The following is a 15,876-nucleotide window of genomic DNA, read 5'->3' as shown; positions in this document are numbered from 1 at the left end:
TGCTGGGTCAAATGGCAACTCTTTAACTTTTAGAGGAACTGTCAAACTGCTTTTCCAAGTGGCTCTGCAGTTCTGCATTCTCACCAGCAATGTATGAGGTGCCAGTGTCTCCACATCTTTGCCAATATTTTTTACTATCCAGCTTTTTTAATGTGTTCATCCTTGTGGGTGGGAAATGGCATCTCTTTGTGGGTTTTTTTTCTTTTTTGAGACAGAGTCTTGCTCTGTCACCCAGGCTGGAGTGCAGTGGCGCGATCTTGGCTCACTGCGACTTCCACCTCCCAGTTCAAGCAATTCTCCTACTTCAGCCTCCCAGGTAGCCAGGACTACAGGCATGTGCCACCACACCCAGCTAATTTTTGTATTTTTAGTAGAGATGGGATTTCACCATATTGGCCAGGCTGGTCGCAAACTCCTGACCTCATGATCCGCCCACCTCAGCCTCCCAAAGTGCTGGGATTACAGGTGTGAGTCACTGTGCCTGGCCCTCTTTGTGGTTTTGATTTGCATTTCCCTAGTAACTAACAATATTGGGCATCTGTTTCTGAGATGAGAAATTTTCCATCACCCAGGTGGGTGGGGAGGAAATCCTGAGAATACTTTAGGCATCTCTTATTGTGATAAATGCCAGCCTTGGATAGATCCCTCTAAATGTAAGGATGAATTTGAGCAAAACAACTAATAATTACTTGAAGCCAATGAAAAGTTTTGGTGTGGGAAAAAGTAGTTACTTTGAAGATTCAGAGGAAAAATATCTCTCAAAATTGTTTTCTCTGGGAAAACAAAATTTTAGAGGATATCAGTTTAGCATCCTGAGAAAGATATAAGACTTGAAATACATGAACTAGCAACAACTTCCATAAGAAGATCACAGGGTGAGATGAAGGGAGAAATAAAAATCCAGTTTATGGCCAGGTGCAGTGGCCCACGTCTGTAATCCCAGCACTTTGAGAGGCCAATGTGGACGGATCACCTGAGATCAGGAGTTTGAGACCAGCCTGGCCACTATGGTGAAACCCTTTCTCTACTAAAAATACAAAAATTAGCCGGATGTGGTGGCGGGCATCTGTAGTCCCAGCTACTCGGGAGGCTGAGGCAGGAGAATCACTTGAACCTAGCAACCAGAGGTTGCAGTGAGCTGAGATCATGCCACTGTACTCCAGCCTAGGGAACAGAACGAGACTCCATCTCAAAAAAAAAAAGAAAGAAAAATTCGGTTTATCCAAATAAGAAAAACAAAACTAAGAGCAGAATTATATATTAAGACACAAATGGAATGACTCAGTGGAGACAATAGAATCAGTGATGTAGTGAATTACTTGAGAATGCAAGGGAAAAAAGATTAAAATGGGGTGGGGGTAGAAATTATCTTTGTTGATAAAAGGAGGCAAGGATTCAGCCTAAGAACAGTGAGTGTACCCAAGCAAGAAAGCAGGATAATTGAAACAGATAAGTGCGTTATAAATAAATACATAACAAATATATAACAAAAATAATAGAAGACTGTCTTCAGAATTGGAAGAAGGAAGACTGGGACTGAAGAATTTCATACCCAGCTCATTATGAAAGGTCATTTTCTTTTTTTTCTTTTTTTTTTTTTTTTTTTTGAGACGGAGTCTTGCTCTGTCGCCCAGGCTGGAGTGCAGTGGCCGGATCTCAGCTCACTGCAAGCTCCGCCTCCCGGGTTCACGCCATTCTCCTGCCTCAGCCTCCCGAGTAGCTGGGACTACAGGCGCCCGCCACCTCGCCCAGCTAAAAAGGTCATTTTCAGATATGCAGAAAGTTCAGAAATATATCACTCATTTGTCTTCACTGACAAATGTTTGTATTTTAGTTTATATTTTAACCCAAATGCCAGTGTTTCCGCCCCCCCCCCCCCCCCACCTTTGATAAACTTTTTCTAAAGTTTGCTTGGAAGAATATTCAAGTGAAAATAAGAGTTTGGAAAAAAAAACAAAACAACTAATAACGCAGGAACACTAGTTCGCAATACATTATAGGCAGATCAGTGGAACAGAACTGACCAGAAAACATATAAAAACAATGTATGATAAGGAAAAAGTTTTCAGGAAAGGGTTAGGCATGGTAGTTCACACCTGTAATCCCAGCACTTTGGGAGGCCAAGGTGGGAAGATCACTTGAGCCTAGGAGTTCGCTACCAGCCCAAGCAATGTGGTGAAACCCTGTTTCTACAAAAAAACACAAAAATTAGCCTGGCATACTGGTGCACACCTGTAGTCCCAGCTACTCGGGAGGCTGAGGCAGGAGAATCGCTTGAACCCTGGAGGTGGAGGTTGCAGTGAGCCAAAATCGCACCACTGCATTCCAGCCTGGGCAACAGACCGAGACTGTCTCAAAAAAAAAAAAAAAAAAGATATTTTTCAAGTGCTTTAAATGGTTATGTATAGTATAAATAATCTACAGTGGAGATATACATATAACTTTGATCAAAAATATGGTTTAAAAATAGGGGTTTATAAAAATCTAATTATTTCTGCTCTCAGACTAATTAATCCTTACAGTCAGAATATAGTATTAGCCTACACCAGCTCGACAGACTTGATCTTGTTAGATTCATTAGATAGAATAAAACTTGGCCATTATTCTTCACAAAGAATGATGTGGTTTGAAGTTTTAAAAGCACAGAAATAAAAAAGGAAATCACAGTTAAACAAAGCCACTTTTCCCAATTTCAAGAAATAAGAGCTTTCAGAAAGAGCTGGCAGCATTGCATCCTCACCTGGAGGCTGCAGGCAGTGCCTCACAGCCCTGTGCCCGCCCTGATAGTGGGAGATGCACCTGGAGTTCATGGAACCCTGTGGGTCATGCTTCCGGACCTGTTGGCTGACATCTTGCTATGCAGCCTCTCCACCTGCTCTCCTTCACTAGAAGCTACAATAGTCTTTCTGTTTCCAAGGAGATTTGCCTTTGATCAGAGTGCCATAAATGCAGATGGATGACTAACCGAGAGCACAGGCCACTCACCACCATTCCTGGTGTTGATAAATGTACCCCTTTACTGTCCACATACTCCAGAGCTTGCAGTTCCTTCCGCTGGTACTCACAGTTACTGAAATCGTCATTAGCCTCAGTCCGCCTGCCAGATATTTCAGATGCCTTTGAAATACTGTTCTTGCAGTAGCAATTCATTTTTTTAAGTGCTAAAAAAAAACTTGCAGTTTTATTTGTGAAATGTAATTTTGCCTGGATATAACATTTTGGTCTGGGTTAAATAGCTCCTAAATTTGCAACTGAAATGGATATCCTTGAAAACTGATTTATCAAGCTCTTGAGAGTGAACTATCACCTTGCTTCCAACTAAGTAATTTGTATGGGCTAAGATCCACAGTTCCTGGTGTTTTTCCTTTTTTTAGTATAAGTAGCTCTCAGACTTTTACCCACATGAGTTTCCATTAAAATTGTACAAGCTTTGACTTTAAATCAGCTGATGAATCGAAGGAGTTGGTGTGTGATCAGCTGGTGCCATTGGGAAAACTGATGATAAGCAGTGGAGCAGGTAAGAACGCATTGTTCCTGAGCCGTTGGAGGAACTAGCAGCAATGACCTCTGAGGAGCCCTGGGAACACCCTGGAGCTCCTGAGCAACATGTTGCTTATGATCAGTGACCTGGATATCATGACTGTGTGAGCAACACCCCCCACACCTCAGTAGCAAAAACAGAGAACAGTGGCAGCACATCGTGGGCTGACTGCAGTTGATTCTGGCTCTCTTACACGAGAATGCCGAGTCATACAAGAAAGTGCCTGCCATGCTAAGCTTCTCTTTACCTTCTTGGGTTTTAATGGAATTGCAAGTTATCAACATAAAAACTCATATTAGTTATACTAAATAGTGGGACCAAGTTAAGATATTAGGTTGTTATGTAGTGTGCATTTTAAAGTAAACAAATGATAGAGCTTTTAGAAGCATCTGTTATTAAGAACGTTCCTTCAAGTCTGTGCCTTATGAATCTAATAAGCTTTTGCTTTTATATCAGGTTATCTGTGCGACAATTGCATTTGGAATGGGGATTGACAAACCGGACGTGCGATTTGTGATTCATGCATCTCTCCCTAAATCTATGGAGGGTTACTACCAAGAATCTGGCAGAGCTGGAAGAGATGGGGAAATATCTCACTGCCTGCTTTTCTATACCTATCATGATGTGACCAGACTGAAAAGACTTATAATGAGTAAGCTGGGCTCCATTGCAGAGACATTCTATCATCTTTGGTCTCATGATAGTAATCTACTCCTGCTATTGTGGTACTTCTGGTCCAGTTTTCCTTAAATAATCGTAGAAAAATAGAGGTGTTTATACAGATTGGCAATTTTATTTTAGTTCATTTTTATTATAAAAGTGGTAAGTACTTATTATGTAAAACTCAAATGATACAGATGTGTACAAGGCAGAAAATTTACAAACTATGCCTTATAGTTTTGCCCCAAAAATAACTCTAGTTATTGGTTTCCTTTGTATCCTTTCAGACCCAATTTCTGCATCCGTTCTTGCATGTAACAAACATGCAGGAAGATAAAAAGGAGAAAATAATGAGCTGTCATATACCACCATCTGGGTTAAGAAATAAAACACAATCAATGGAGCTAAACCCCTCCCCACCACCCCATAGTCTGTCTTGTCTCATCCATCCTCTCCCATTAAAGGCAGGCAATATCTTGTATTTGGTATGTACCTTTTCCAAATGCACATCTTTTAAAATGTAAATGGAATTATATAATGATCCAATTTTTTTCAGTCAACAATAGGATGTAATTATTCCAATGAATACATATAGCCTGACTACCTAGAATTCCATAGTGTGGTTATTCCATGGTTATTAAACTAGTCCCCTCTTACTAGATATTGTTTATTGTTTTTCACTGTTATCAACAATGCAGTATTGAACATCCCTATACAAATATCTTTGGGCATTTTTGCAATTATTTATACAAGATAATTTTTTTTTTTTTTAAAGACCAAGTCTTACTCTGTCACCCTGGCTGGAGTGCAATGGTGTGATCTTGGCTCACTGCAACCTCCGCCTCCCGGGTTCAAGCAATTCTCTCACCTCAGCCTCCAGAGTAGCTGGGACTACAGGCATGTGCTACCACGCCCAGCTAATTTTTGTATTTTTAGTAGAAACAGGGATTTCACCATGTTGTCCCAGGTGGTCTCGAACTCCTGACCTCAGGTGATCTGCCCACCTCAGCCTCCCAAAGTGTTGGTATTACAGGCGTGAGCCACCACCCCCGGCCTTATAGGATAAATTTCTAAACTTAAACTTGCTGGGTGAAAGTGAATACATATTTTAAAATTTTATTACATTCTTTGCTCATTTTTCTCCTGGGTTGTGAGAGTTAAATATATTTCATAAATATATGTATTTCTTTTGAGACCACTGTTTTTTTTCTCTCTCTTTTTTTTTTTTTGAGATGGAGTCTTGCTCTTGTTGCCCAGGCTGAAGTGTAGTGGCGCGATCTTGGCTCACTGCAACCTCTGCCTCCCAGATTCAAGCAATTCTCCTACCTCAGCTTCCCGAGTAGCTGGGATTACAGGTGCCCGCCACCACGCCCAGCTAATTTTTGTATTTTTAGTAGAGACAGGGTTTCACCACGTTGGCCAGGCTGGTCTTAAACTCTTGACCTCCAGTGATCTGCCTGCCTCAGCCTCCCAAAGTGCTGGGATTACAGGCATGAGCCACCATGCCCAGCCAAGACCACTTTTAAATTAACTCTGGCAGAAGTACTGAGCATGGGAAATGGCACTTACCAATCACTGTGCCCAACACTGCATATGTCACCTCATTACCTTATTTGTAAAACAACTAACTTGTGATGTAGAAGTACTCCCATAAAAAGTGAGCTTCAGAAAGGTTTTGTAACTTTTCCTCAAGATGACTGATGTAGCAGGAGCAATAGGAGTAGTTGTAGTAGTAGTATAACAATGGTAATTATTATAGATAGTATTTATTTAGCACTTCCTGTGTGCCGTTCTAAATGCCTTACATACATCATCAACTAATTTCATCTCCACAATAACCCTCAGAGATAAGACCTTTGCTTTCCTCATTTTACAGAGGAGGAAAATGAAATGCAAAACTAGTAAATGGTAGAGCCCTGACAGAACCCAAGTTCATCTGATTCCAAAGTCCATTTCCTTGCACTATACCAAAGTGATTCTCAGTGAAGAAAATGAAATATTTACACTTGCTTTGCCCATTTGTGTGTGTTTTTTTTAATCTATGTTAAAGCTAGGCCCAAACATGGCCAGGCATGGTGGCTCACACCTGTAACCCCAGCACTTTGGGAGGCCAAGGCCAAAAAAAAAAAAATTTAGGCCCAGACAATTTAATAGATATTTAAGTCCTGATGACAGCAACTATTTGGGGGGAAAATACTCATAAACTGGAAGAAAAAATAATATTTTTTAAAAATTCTTTTCTTTTTTTTTTTTTTTTTTTTTTTTTGAGACAGAGTTGCACTCTTGTCGCCCAGGCTGGAGTACAGTGGCGTGATCTCAGCTCACTGCAACCTCCACCTCCTGGATTTAAGTGATTCTCCAGCCTCAGCCTCCTGAGTAGCAGGGACTACAGGCTTGTGCCACCACACTCAGCTAATTTTTGTATTCTTAGTAGAGACAGGGTTTTGCCATGTTGGCCAGACTGGTCTCGAGCTCCTGACCTCAGGTGATCTGCCCACCTTGGCCTCCCAGAGTGCTAGGATTACAGGCATGAGCCACCATACCTGGTGTTAAAATTCTTAAGTAACGAACGACAGTTGCTTACTAATGGAAAGTATGCCACTGCTGTTCTCACACATTCGAATCAAATCAGACACTGCCACCCTCATTTCCTGTTTCACATTGATTTTCTTGAGATACTTCTTTTTATCATAACAACTACCAAAAACCCAGCTTTGCAAAGATAAGATATTGCTAATAGGAATACAGCACAATCTAATGTTAATACCATTAACTACCTCAAGCTAATAATTTGGGTGATGTTCAACAGATGTTAGGCATTGCTGTGTTTCCCTTAAATTTAAAATATTCTGCCTCTGTGAGTTCACCACAGCACCCCAGGGCTTGTTGGCGCACAATTTTGGAACCATTGGTGTAACTACTTTGACCTCAGATACTCAGAGAAGTGCATGGCCGCTGCCATAATCTCAGGCTCTGCTTCCTCGGGATGTTCAGTTCAGTACATGCTCACCTGATAAATACAGCAAATATAAGTCAAACCATCATCATTGGGGATAATGAAGATTTGAAAAAAAAAAAATCTAACATTTATTCCTATAATACTAAAATCTTGAGGATGAACATTAATACTCAGTTAATTATAATATAGAATGCCATGTTGACATAATGCTGTTAACAGTAATTTTCTTATTTAATATTTAAAGTTATATGAATCTATTCTAAATATTTCTGTGATGTTCTCTATTTTTCCCCTATAAGTATATCTTACTATACTCTTCATCTCTTTTAGTGGAAAAAGATGGAAACCATCATACAAGAGAAACTCACTTCAATAATTTGTATAGCATGGTGCATTACTGTGAAAATATAACGGAATGCAGGAGAATACAGTTTTTGGCCTATTTTGGTGAAAATGGATTTAATCCTGATTTTTGTAAGAAACACCCAGATGTTTCTTGTGATAACTGCTGTAAAACAAAGGTAAAAAAAAAAAGTGTTAAAATTATTTATAATTAAAATGTTTTTTAATTTTAAAAATGTAGATACAAATTAGATTGCAAAAGGTGGTCTCTGACAGATTAACAGGGGAAAGACAGCTTCCTTCCAGTAGTAATTTGGAATGGAAACGTTTAAAAAGTAATTTCATGCAGTATCTTTTCTTTATAATTAGAACCCTGTTAAAAAATATACTGGACATCTACATATCCAAAATACTGAGTTTATATATGTGCACTGATGATTACAAAATATTTTAGAAATATTAATATGCAAACACCCAAAAAGATTCAACATGGGCAGATAGAATATTTTAAATTTAATATATTGATCTTATTAATATATTACATTATATTAAAATTTTAATTGATTAAACTAAATATATTTAGATTGATGTATTAGTATTTAATTTTTAAATATTTAATTAATATACTAAAAGAGCTCATTCTCAAAAGAATAATAACTAGCATACTGTATGTTTGAATTCAAATCAATGACATTACTACTTTTTTTTTTTTTTTTTTTTTGAGACAGAGTCTTGCTTTGTCGCCCAGGCTGGAGTGCAGTGCCATGATCTCGGCTCACTGCAAGCTCCACCTCCCAGGTTCACGCCATTCTCCTGCCTCAGCCTCCAAGTAACTGGGACTACAGGCGCCCAGCACCACACCCGTCTAATTTTTTGTATTTTTAGTAGAGACGGGGTTTCACCGTGTTAGCCAGGATGGTCTCGATCTCCTGACCTCGTGATCCGCCCGCCTCAGCCTCCCAAAGTGCTGGGATTACAGGCGTGAGCCACTGTGCCCGGCCTACATTACTCTTTTTTTTTTTTAACTATAACAGTAACTGCTTGTGGGTAAATTCACTATTATCTGTCCTAAAATACCCTTGGGAATTGTTAAATTCAATCATTAGGTACTTATTTTGCCTATCATGGTAATTCTACATTTTAATGTCTACTGTAACTTACTGCTTACTGAGCATTTTCACATTTGGTATATTATTTACCTATCTGGGAGTATTAAACTTATATGTGCAAGATGCTGGAGAGCCACAAGTGAACATGGTGTAGACCAATTCATAGACTGGAGTGGAGGCTGACATACATGTGTTCATAGAAGTTTAACACTCTGGCTGGGCACGGTGGCTCATGCCTGTAGTCCCAGCACTTTGGGTGGCTGAGGCAGGCGGATCATCTGAGGTCAGGAATTTAAGACCAGCCTGACCAACATGGTAAAACCCTGTCTCTACTGAAAAAATACAAAATTGGCCAGGCATGGTGGCCCATGCCTGTAATCCCAGCTACTTGGAAGCTGAGGGAGAAGAATCGCTTGAAGTTGGTAGGTGGAGGAGGCTACAGTGAGCCAAGATCACGCCATTGCACTCCAGCCTGGGCAACAAGAGCAAAACTTCATCTCAAAAAAAAAAAAAAAAAAAAATGTTTAATACTCTCAGTAAGTATAGTTAAAAAAGACGGAGCACAAGGCAGAGCAGAGGGTCATCTCTCTCAGTGTGGAATTGGCAAATTCATGCCATCTCCTCCCACCCCACGCAATCCCGTAAACATTGCTAATCACTTCCCTCATTCAACAGATATTTGTTGGGCTGTGTAACAGGCACTGTTGTAGGAATTTGGGATACATCACTAAACAAAATTAAAATCCCTGCCCTTGCGGAGCTTACACTCTAGCAGAGGGAGGCCAGTTACAAACAATATACACAATAAATATATGTGAAAGGATAAGAACTGTGGTGAATGACACAGCAGAGTAAAAAGATGGGAGGAATGGGTAGAGTGCAGTATGCAGTATTAGACGGGGTGGTCGTTGGAAGTCTAATTGAGAAGATGGGAGCTGAGCAAAATCTTGAAGAAGGGAGTTAGCTGGCAGCTCTCTGGATGTGAGCTTTCCTGGAAGAAACATTGGCTAGAGCAAAGGCCCTAAGGTGGTGGTGTGCCTGGTGTGTTCGAGAGATAGCAAGGGAGCCCCCTGTGGCTGAGCAGGATTAAGAGCCAGCGAGAGGAAGAGGTGATGGAGAGCCAGAGCAGTCACTTGACGGCTAGAGTCCCAGAGTAACTGGAGGCCTGAGTAACTGGAAGGGTGGAGTTTTCCTTGGCTACGATGCAGAAGGCTGGTTGGCAGAGAAGATCAGGAGTTTGGTTTGGGTTACCTAAATTGGGAATCTAATATTGAGTTATATATTAGATTCAAAAATTCTGAAAAGATACTGATGGCACATGGGTGATATTTAAAGCATGGCCATTAGCTGACAGTTGGGATAAGAGAAGGGACAGAAAAGAAGGGAGAAAGTATGAAATAGTTGTCTAGGACAGGGGTCAGTAAACTTGCTTTTAAAGGGTCACAGAGTAAATGTACACTTTGCAGCCATAGTCTCTGTCACAATGACTCACAACTTTGCCATTGTAGGCTAAATGCAGACATAAACAATAAATACACCGATTTTCCAGTCATCTTCCCTGGCTGTGTTCCAATAAAACTTTACGCACAAAAGCAGGCATCCATCTCCTGGGCCATAGTTTGCTGACTTCTGTTGTGAGAGAATGGAGGAATGATAGGCTAGGGAAGTATAAAGATAATGATTGCCTATAGCATTAACAGTCCATTCGAGTTAACAGTCCATTTTGACCACATATTGACCGTGAAAATGCCAAGTTCAGCCACATAGGTACAGGGATAGTGTAGATGGAGAATTGGGTCCACTATGTTTTGCCAGGTAATATGGTGAAGTGACCTAAGGGCAAGAGAGCTGACGCTCTATGAGAGATAGTGATTATAATGATTGACTGTGGAATTTCAGCTGAGTTAGGAGGACATCTGAGGGTGAGGGTCAGTAGAGGGGCATTCCCAGGGGATTGTTGGAGTCTGAATACCAGATGGCATGAGTTGGAAAGATATGATGTGGTGTTCTGAGAAGGAAGGAGTTGCCATTATTAGCAAGCTTAAGGTAGGAAGTGTGAGTGGCTGATGTATGTGGAGGACAGGATCATTGGAGCAGAGGAGATCAAGAACCAAAAGGTCAAAGTAGGAGGATCAGCTCTATATACCCAATCACCAAGAATTAAGGTAGGTGGCCAGGTGCAGCGGCTCACACACCTGAGGTCAGGAGTTAGAGACTAGTCTGGCCAGCGTGGTGAAACCCCATCTCTACTAAAAATACAAAAAAATTAGCCTGGCATGGTGGCAGGTGCCTGTAACCCCAGCTACTCGGGAGGCTGAGGCAGAAGAATCGCTTGAACCTGGGAGGTGGAGGTTGCAGGGAGCCGAGATTGCACCATTGCACTCCAGCCTGGGCAACAAGAGCAAAACTCCATCTCAAAAAAAAAAAAAAATTAAGGTAGGAATGGAGTGACAGGGTACTTTTTTAAATGATTCTAGATAGGGCCTCAGAATCGCTTCCAGTTGTTAGTTTAAGACCAGAAACCTGTTCATCTCCGGGTTATTGGTGTGTGCAAATGACAAGGATTAGAAGGTAGGGAGAACTACATGCACAGACGCACCAAGCATGATGCAACTTTTTACACCCGTGAGTGGTCAGTATTGCTGATAGAGAGAACTAGGAGAGAGGAAGGCAAAAAGTCATCTAGTAATGGGGGCTCTAAAAAGTGGGCAAAGTTTGGGGATAGCTGAAGGAAATGAGAAAGGAAACTCATAGGAGATGATGAAGGAGCATTGACTGTGGCACCAAAGACCCCAGAGGGGTTAGAATTCATGGATATACGTGGCTGGACAGTATTTTTCATCCCACAAGTTGCCACCCAGTATATAACAGAGCACTATTCTAGGAGGTATGAAGGATTTAAATTGTGTGTATATGTCTGTATGTTATATATGTTGGTTGGTCCATGCCACTCAGCCTATCATTAGCTAAACATCTACCCACAGAGTGCTGTCAGGTAGTTGAAAGACAAGCTATATCTCTGTGAAACAGTAACAACATAGAGTGGTAATTGTTCTAGAACTTAGATAAGAATGAACATTTGAAATTTCCGTAGTTTTTAGTCTTGGTATTGCTCTGGAAATGGGTTATGATGAATCTACCATAGTTAATATTGAACCCTATCTAGGCATTGTTACCTTAATTATAGCAGAAAGTATTCTCTTTTTATTCACAGGATTATAAAACAAGAGATGTGACTGATGATGTGAAAAGTATTATAAGATTTGTTCAAGAACATAGTTCATCACAAGGAACAAGAAATATAAAACGTGTAGGTCCTTCTGGAAGATTTACTATGAATATGCTGGTTGACATTTTCTTGGGTAAGTCATCTGTTTTGAATGTTTGAGTCACGTTAATTGAAATTGAGCATCTAAAGAATTTATTACAAGTACATAGAAAAAAATCACTTTTGTCTATTTTCTTATAAAACTTGAGTTTCTGAATAAAACTTTTGAGTAACAAAAGGAAGTCAATTTTATTAATTATAATATTTTATATAATGTATATGTCACTAAGTTGAGATGGTTTCACATACAAAAAAAGAAAATAATAAAACTTATGCAAGTTCATCTGAGTGAGTGGAATGTAACTATTAAAATGTTAGTAAGGAAATAAAATGAGGATTAGACCCATAATAGCATAGAGGTAGGAGAGAAATTATTATCAGATTAGAGCCTTTAAAAATCTCTTAGGGGCTGAGCATATTAGCTCACACCTGTAATCCAAGCACTTTGGGAGGCCGAGGCAGGGTGGATCATCTGAGGTCAGGAGTTCAAGATCAGCCTGGCCAACATGGTGAAACCCTGTCTCTACTAAAAAATACAAAAAATTAGCCAGGCATGGTGGCAGGCGCCTGTAATCCCAGCTACTCGGGAGGCTGAGGCAGGAGAATCACTTGAACCCAGGAAGTGAAGGTTGCAGTGAGCTGAGATCGCACCATTGTACTCCAGCCTGGGCAACAAGAGTGAAACTCTGTCTCAAAAATAAATAAACAAACAAACAAACACAAAAATTAGCCGGGTATGGTGGTGGGCGCCTGTAATCCCAGCTACCAGGGAGGCTGAAGCAGGAGAATCACTTGAACCCAAGGGGCAGAGGTTGCAGTGAGCCGAGATCACACAATTGCACTCCAGCGTGGGCAACAAGAGCGAAACTCTGTCTCGGAAAAAAAAAAAAGACTTAGGAAATGGATGGAAGCATGTTGACAAATAGAACAAAATGCAATAAAGCCACAACCCAAAATGAATGTAGGGAAGATTTATAACAGAAAAGGGACTATCAGCCAGGCAAAACCCCAACACTAAGCATCAGTCTTGAAGTCTAGAGGTACAAGAGGATAGGAGTGAAACCAAGGGAGCCAAAATTACGAAGCAGGGCTAGACATGGTGGCTCACACCTGTAATCCCAGCACTTTGGGAAACCAACATAGGAGGATTGCCTAAGCCCAGGAGTTCAAGACTAGCCTGGGCAACATGGCAAAATACCGTCTCTACAAAAAAAATTACAAGAATTAGCCAGGCATGGTGGCACATGCCTGTAGTCTCAGCTACTCAGGTGGCTGAGGCAGGTAGGTCGCTTGAACCCAGGAGGAGGAAGTTGCAGTGAGCCGAGATCACACCACTGCACTCCAGCTTGGGCGACAGAGCAAGACTCCGTCTCAAAAAAAAAAAAGAAAATTAGAAAATGTGCCCACAAAAGAACTGCATAGAATGCCTGGAATTGACTCAAGAACAACAGTAAATGAAGTGATTGCCTAAAGAGTAGAAGGGCAGCTGAATTAGGTGTCAGAGCCCCTAAGTGGCCTTTGGGAACTTCCTGGCCTACCTAAAGTCTGGTCCCACCTACTTACCCTAAAGCAAACCTGACAATTAAATATCCCCATTCAGGGAAGGAATTTGGGAGGAAATAAATCTAGATAGAAAATAACAGAAGAAACCCACCTAAAAAGTTTCACCTAGTCCCTGAAATTTACTTAGAAATGAACAGTAAAGGCCGAGCTCAGTGGCTCACGCCTGTAATCCCAGCACTTTGGGAGGCCAAGGCGAGCGGATCACGAGGTCAAGAGATTGAGACCATCCTCGCTAACATGGTGAAGCCTCGTCTCTACTGAAAACACAAAAATTAGCTGGGTATGGTGGTGCACAGCTGTAGTCCCAGCTACTCGGGAGACTGAGGCAAGAGAATTGCTTGAACCTAGGAGATGGAGATTGCAGTGAGCCACTGCACTCCAGCCTGGTGACAGTGAGACTCCATCTCAAAAAAAGAAAGAAACCCGGGAGGCGGAGCTTGCAGTGAGCTGAGATCCAGCCACTGCACTCCAGCCTGGGCACAGAGCAAGACTCCATCTCAAAAAAAAAAAAAAAGAAAGAAATGGACAGTAAAGAGGAAGACCAAATAAATAGAATATTTGACCCTGGGTAATAGAGATCATTGAATATAGTAGTTTGGGAGAGAGGGGAGAGAAGACTCCTTAGTATCGTCTTAAAGATTTTTTAAAATAAAGAGATAATAATTGAATAATGGAAAAGAAACAAAAATGAGAAAGAGCTGTCAATTTTAAATGATTGACAAAGTAAATTTAGTGGAGAGGTTGGAAAATAAAGTCAAGAAAATTTAGAAACTGATCAAAATGATGTATGGAAAATAGAGAAAGCATAGAAAGGATTAATCCTCAGCAGATGTAAAATCTGACAAAAATTTTGGAAATAGAAAATAAAGGGAATTATCAAACCAATGATATAGGAAAACTTCCTAGAGTGGAAGAGATAAAAGTTTTGGATTAAAATGTTCACTGAATGCCAAATAGGATGCCTGTAAAAAAAAAAAAAAAAAGACATATGGCCGTGAGATTTGAGAATACTAAGAGTTAAAGACATGTCAAAGAGGAAAACCTTTTCCTCAACCCTTCTTAGATTCACCGATGGGGCCTGCAAATTAAACCAACAAAAGACAGATTAGCAAGGGAAAAGTCAGATTTAGTCATGTGTGGATAGGAGTTCACAGAAAAATGTGGTTCAAAGGGGCAGTTAGAATGTGGGGCTTATATACCATCTTAATAGAGGAAGGGGAGGAGGAGGGGGGCACTTAACAGAAAAACAAATGACTGTTAGGAAAGACAGATGGACTGTTAGGAGACCAGATGGGAGATACAAGGTTTTTATGACAATGTCTGTTTAAGTGTGGTGTGAAGCCTTATCTCTGTTTAAAAGGGTCAGCCTTCCCTGGTTTTTCCAAGGGAGGGAATTTATGACAACTAAGTTCTTTTGGGAGGCCCTGCTTTTTGGCAGATAAGAGATTTCAGATGCCTTCTGCTCAAAATAATTTTTATGCCATAGTGGCATATTCTGGACCCCTTCAGAGACAATCCTGAAAGCTCTGGAAAGAAAACAGGAACCCAAACCAGACTGACATCAGCTTAATATCAGCAATCCTGGAGACCAGCAGGCAAAGAAAGTAAGCGCACATCATGATTTGATAAGCAGTGGAACCCACCCACGGGTCCAGTGAAGAAAACCCATCATCACAGTCAGGCAGCAGGGCCAGTAAGCAATCCACGCAAACTAACAAAAGTCAGGAGGAGGCTGTGCATGGTGGCTCACGCCTGTAATCCCAGCACTTTGGGAGGCTGAGGCGGGCGAATCATGAGGTCAGGAGTTCAAGACCAGCCTGACCAACATGGAAGAAACTCCGTCTCTACTAAAAATACAAAATAAGTTGGGTGTGGTGGCACGTGCCAGAAATCCCAGCTAGTTGTGAGGCTGAGGCAGGAGAATTGCTTGAACCCAGAAGGTGGAGGTTGCGGTAAGCCAAGATTGCGCCATTGTACTCCAGCCTGGGCAACAAGAGTGAAACTCCATCTCAAAAAAAAAAAAAAAATCAGGAGGAACAGGACCCACCCAACATACAGAGAGAGTAAGAAAGGAATGGTTTTATTGGTAACAGTGAAGAATGCAAATGTTACTTCTCAACAACAACAACAAAAAAAACAAAAAACGAGAGAGGACCTTAGAAACTCCAGGGAAAACATTATACAAGAGAGCAAGATCAAATATAAAACAAAGGAAGTTGTGGCCAGGTGCAGTGGCTCATGCCTGTAATCCCAGTACTTTGGGAGGCCAAGGTGGGTGTTTCACTTGAGGTCAGGATTTCCAGACCAGCCTGGCCAACGTGGCAAAACCTCATCTCTACAAAAAAATACAAAAATTAGCCGGGACTGATGGTGT

The 15,876-nt window shown here is 40.9% G+C and overlaps 1 protein-coding gene across 1 annotated transcript in view; it reads left to right on the top strand.

Moving 5' to 3' along the window:
* Positions 1–15,876, top strand: part of BLM (BLM RecQ like helicase) — a 105,899-nt gene that overhangs the window by 74,935 nt on the left and 15,088 nt on the right. Inside the window, 3 exon segments of the mRNA XM_010384791.2 lie at positions 3,998–4,193; positions 7,491–7,681; positions 11,826–11,973. Of these exon segments, the coding sequence (XP_010383093.2) occupies positions 3,998–4,193; positions 7,491–7,681; positions 11,826–11,973 (535 nt within the window).

The sequence above is a fragment of the Rhinopithecus roxellana genome, chromosome 5 (assembly GCF_007565055.1).
Source record: "Rhinopithecus roxellana isolate Shanxi Qingling chromosome 5, ASM756505v1, whole genome shotgun sequence".
NCBI classification, from domain to species: domain Eukaryota; kingdom Metazoa; phylum Chordata; class Mammalia; order Primates; family Cercopithecidae; genus Rhinopithecus; species Rhinopithecus roxellana.
This window is presented reverse-complemented; position numbering and strand designations above follow the sequence as displayed.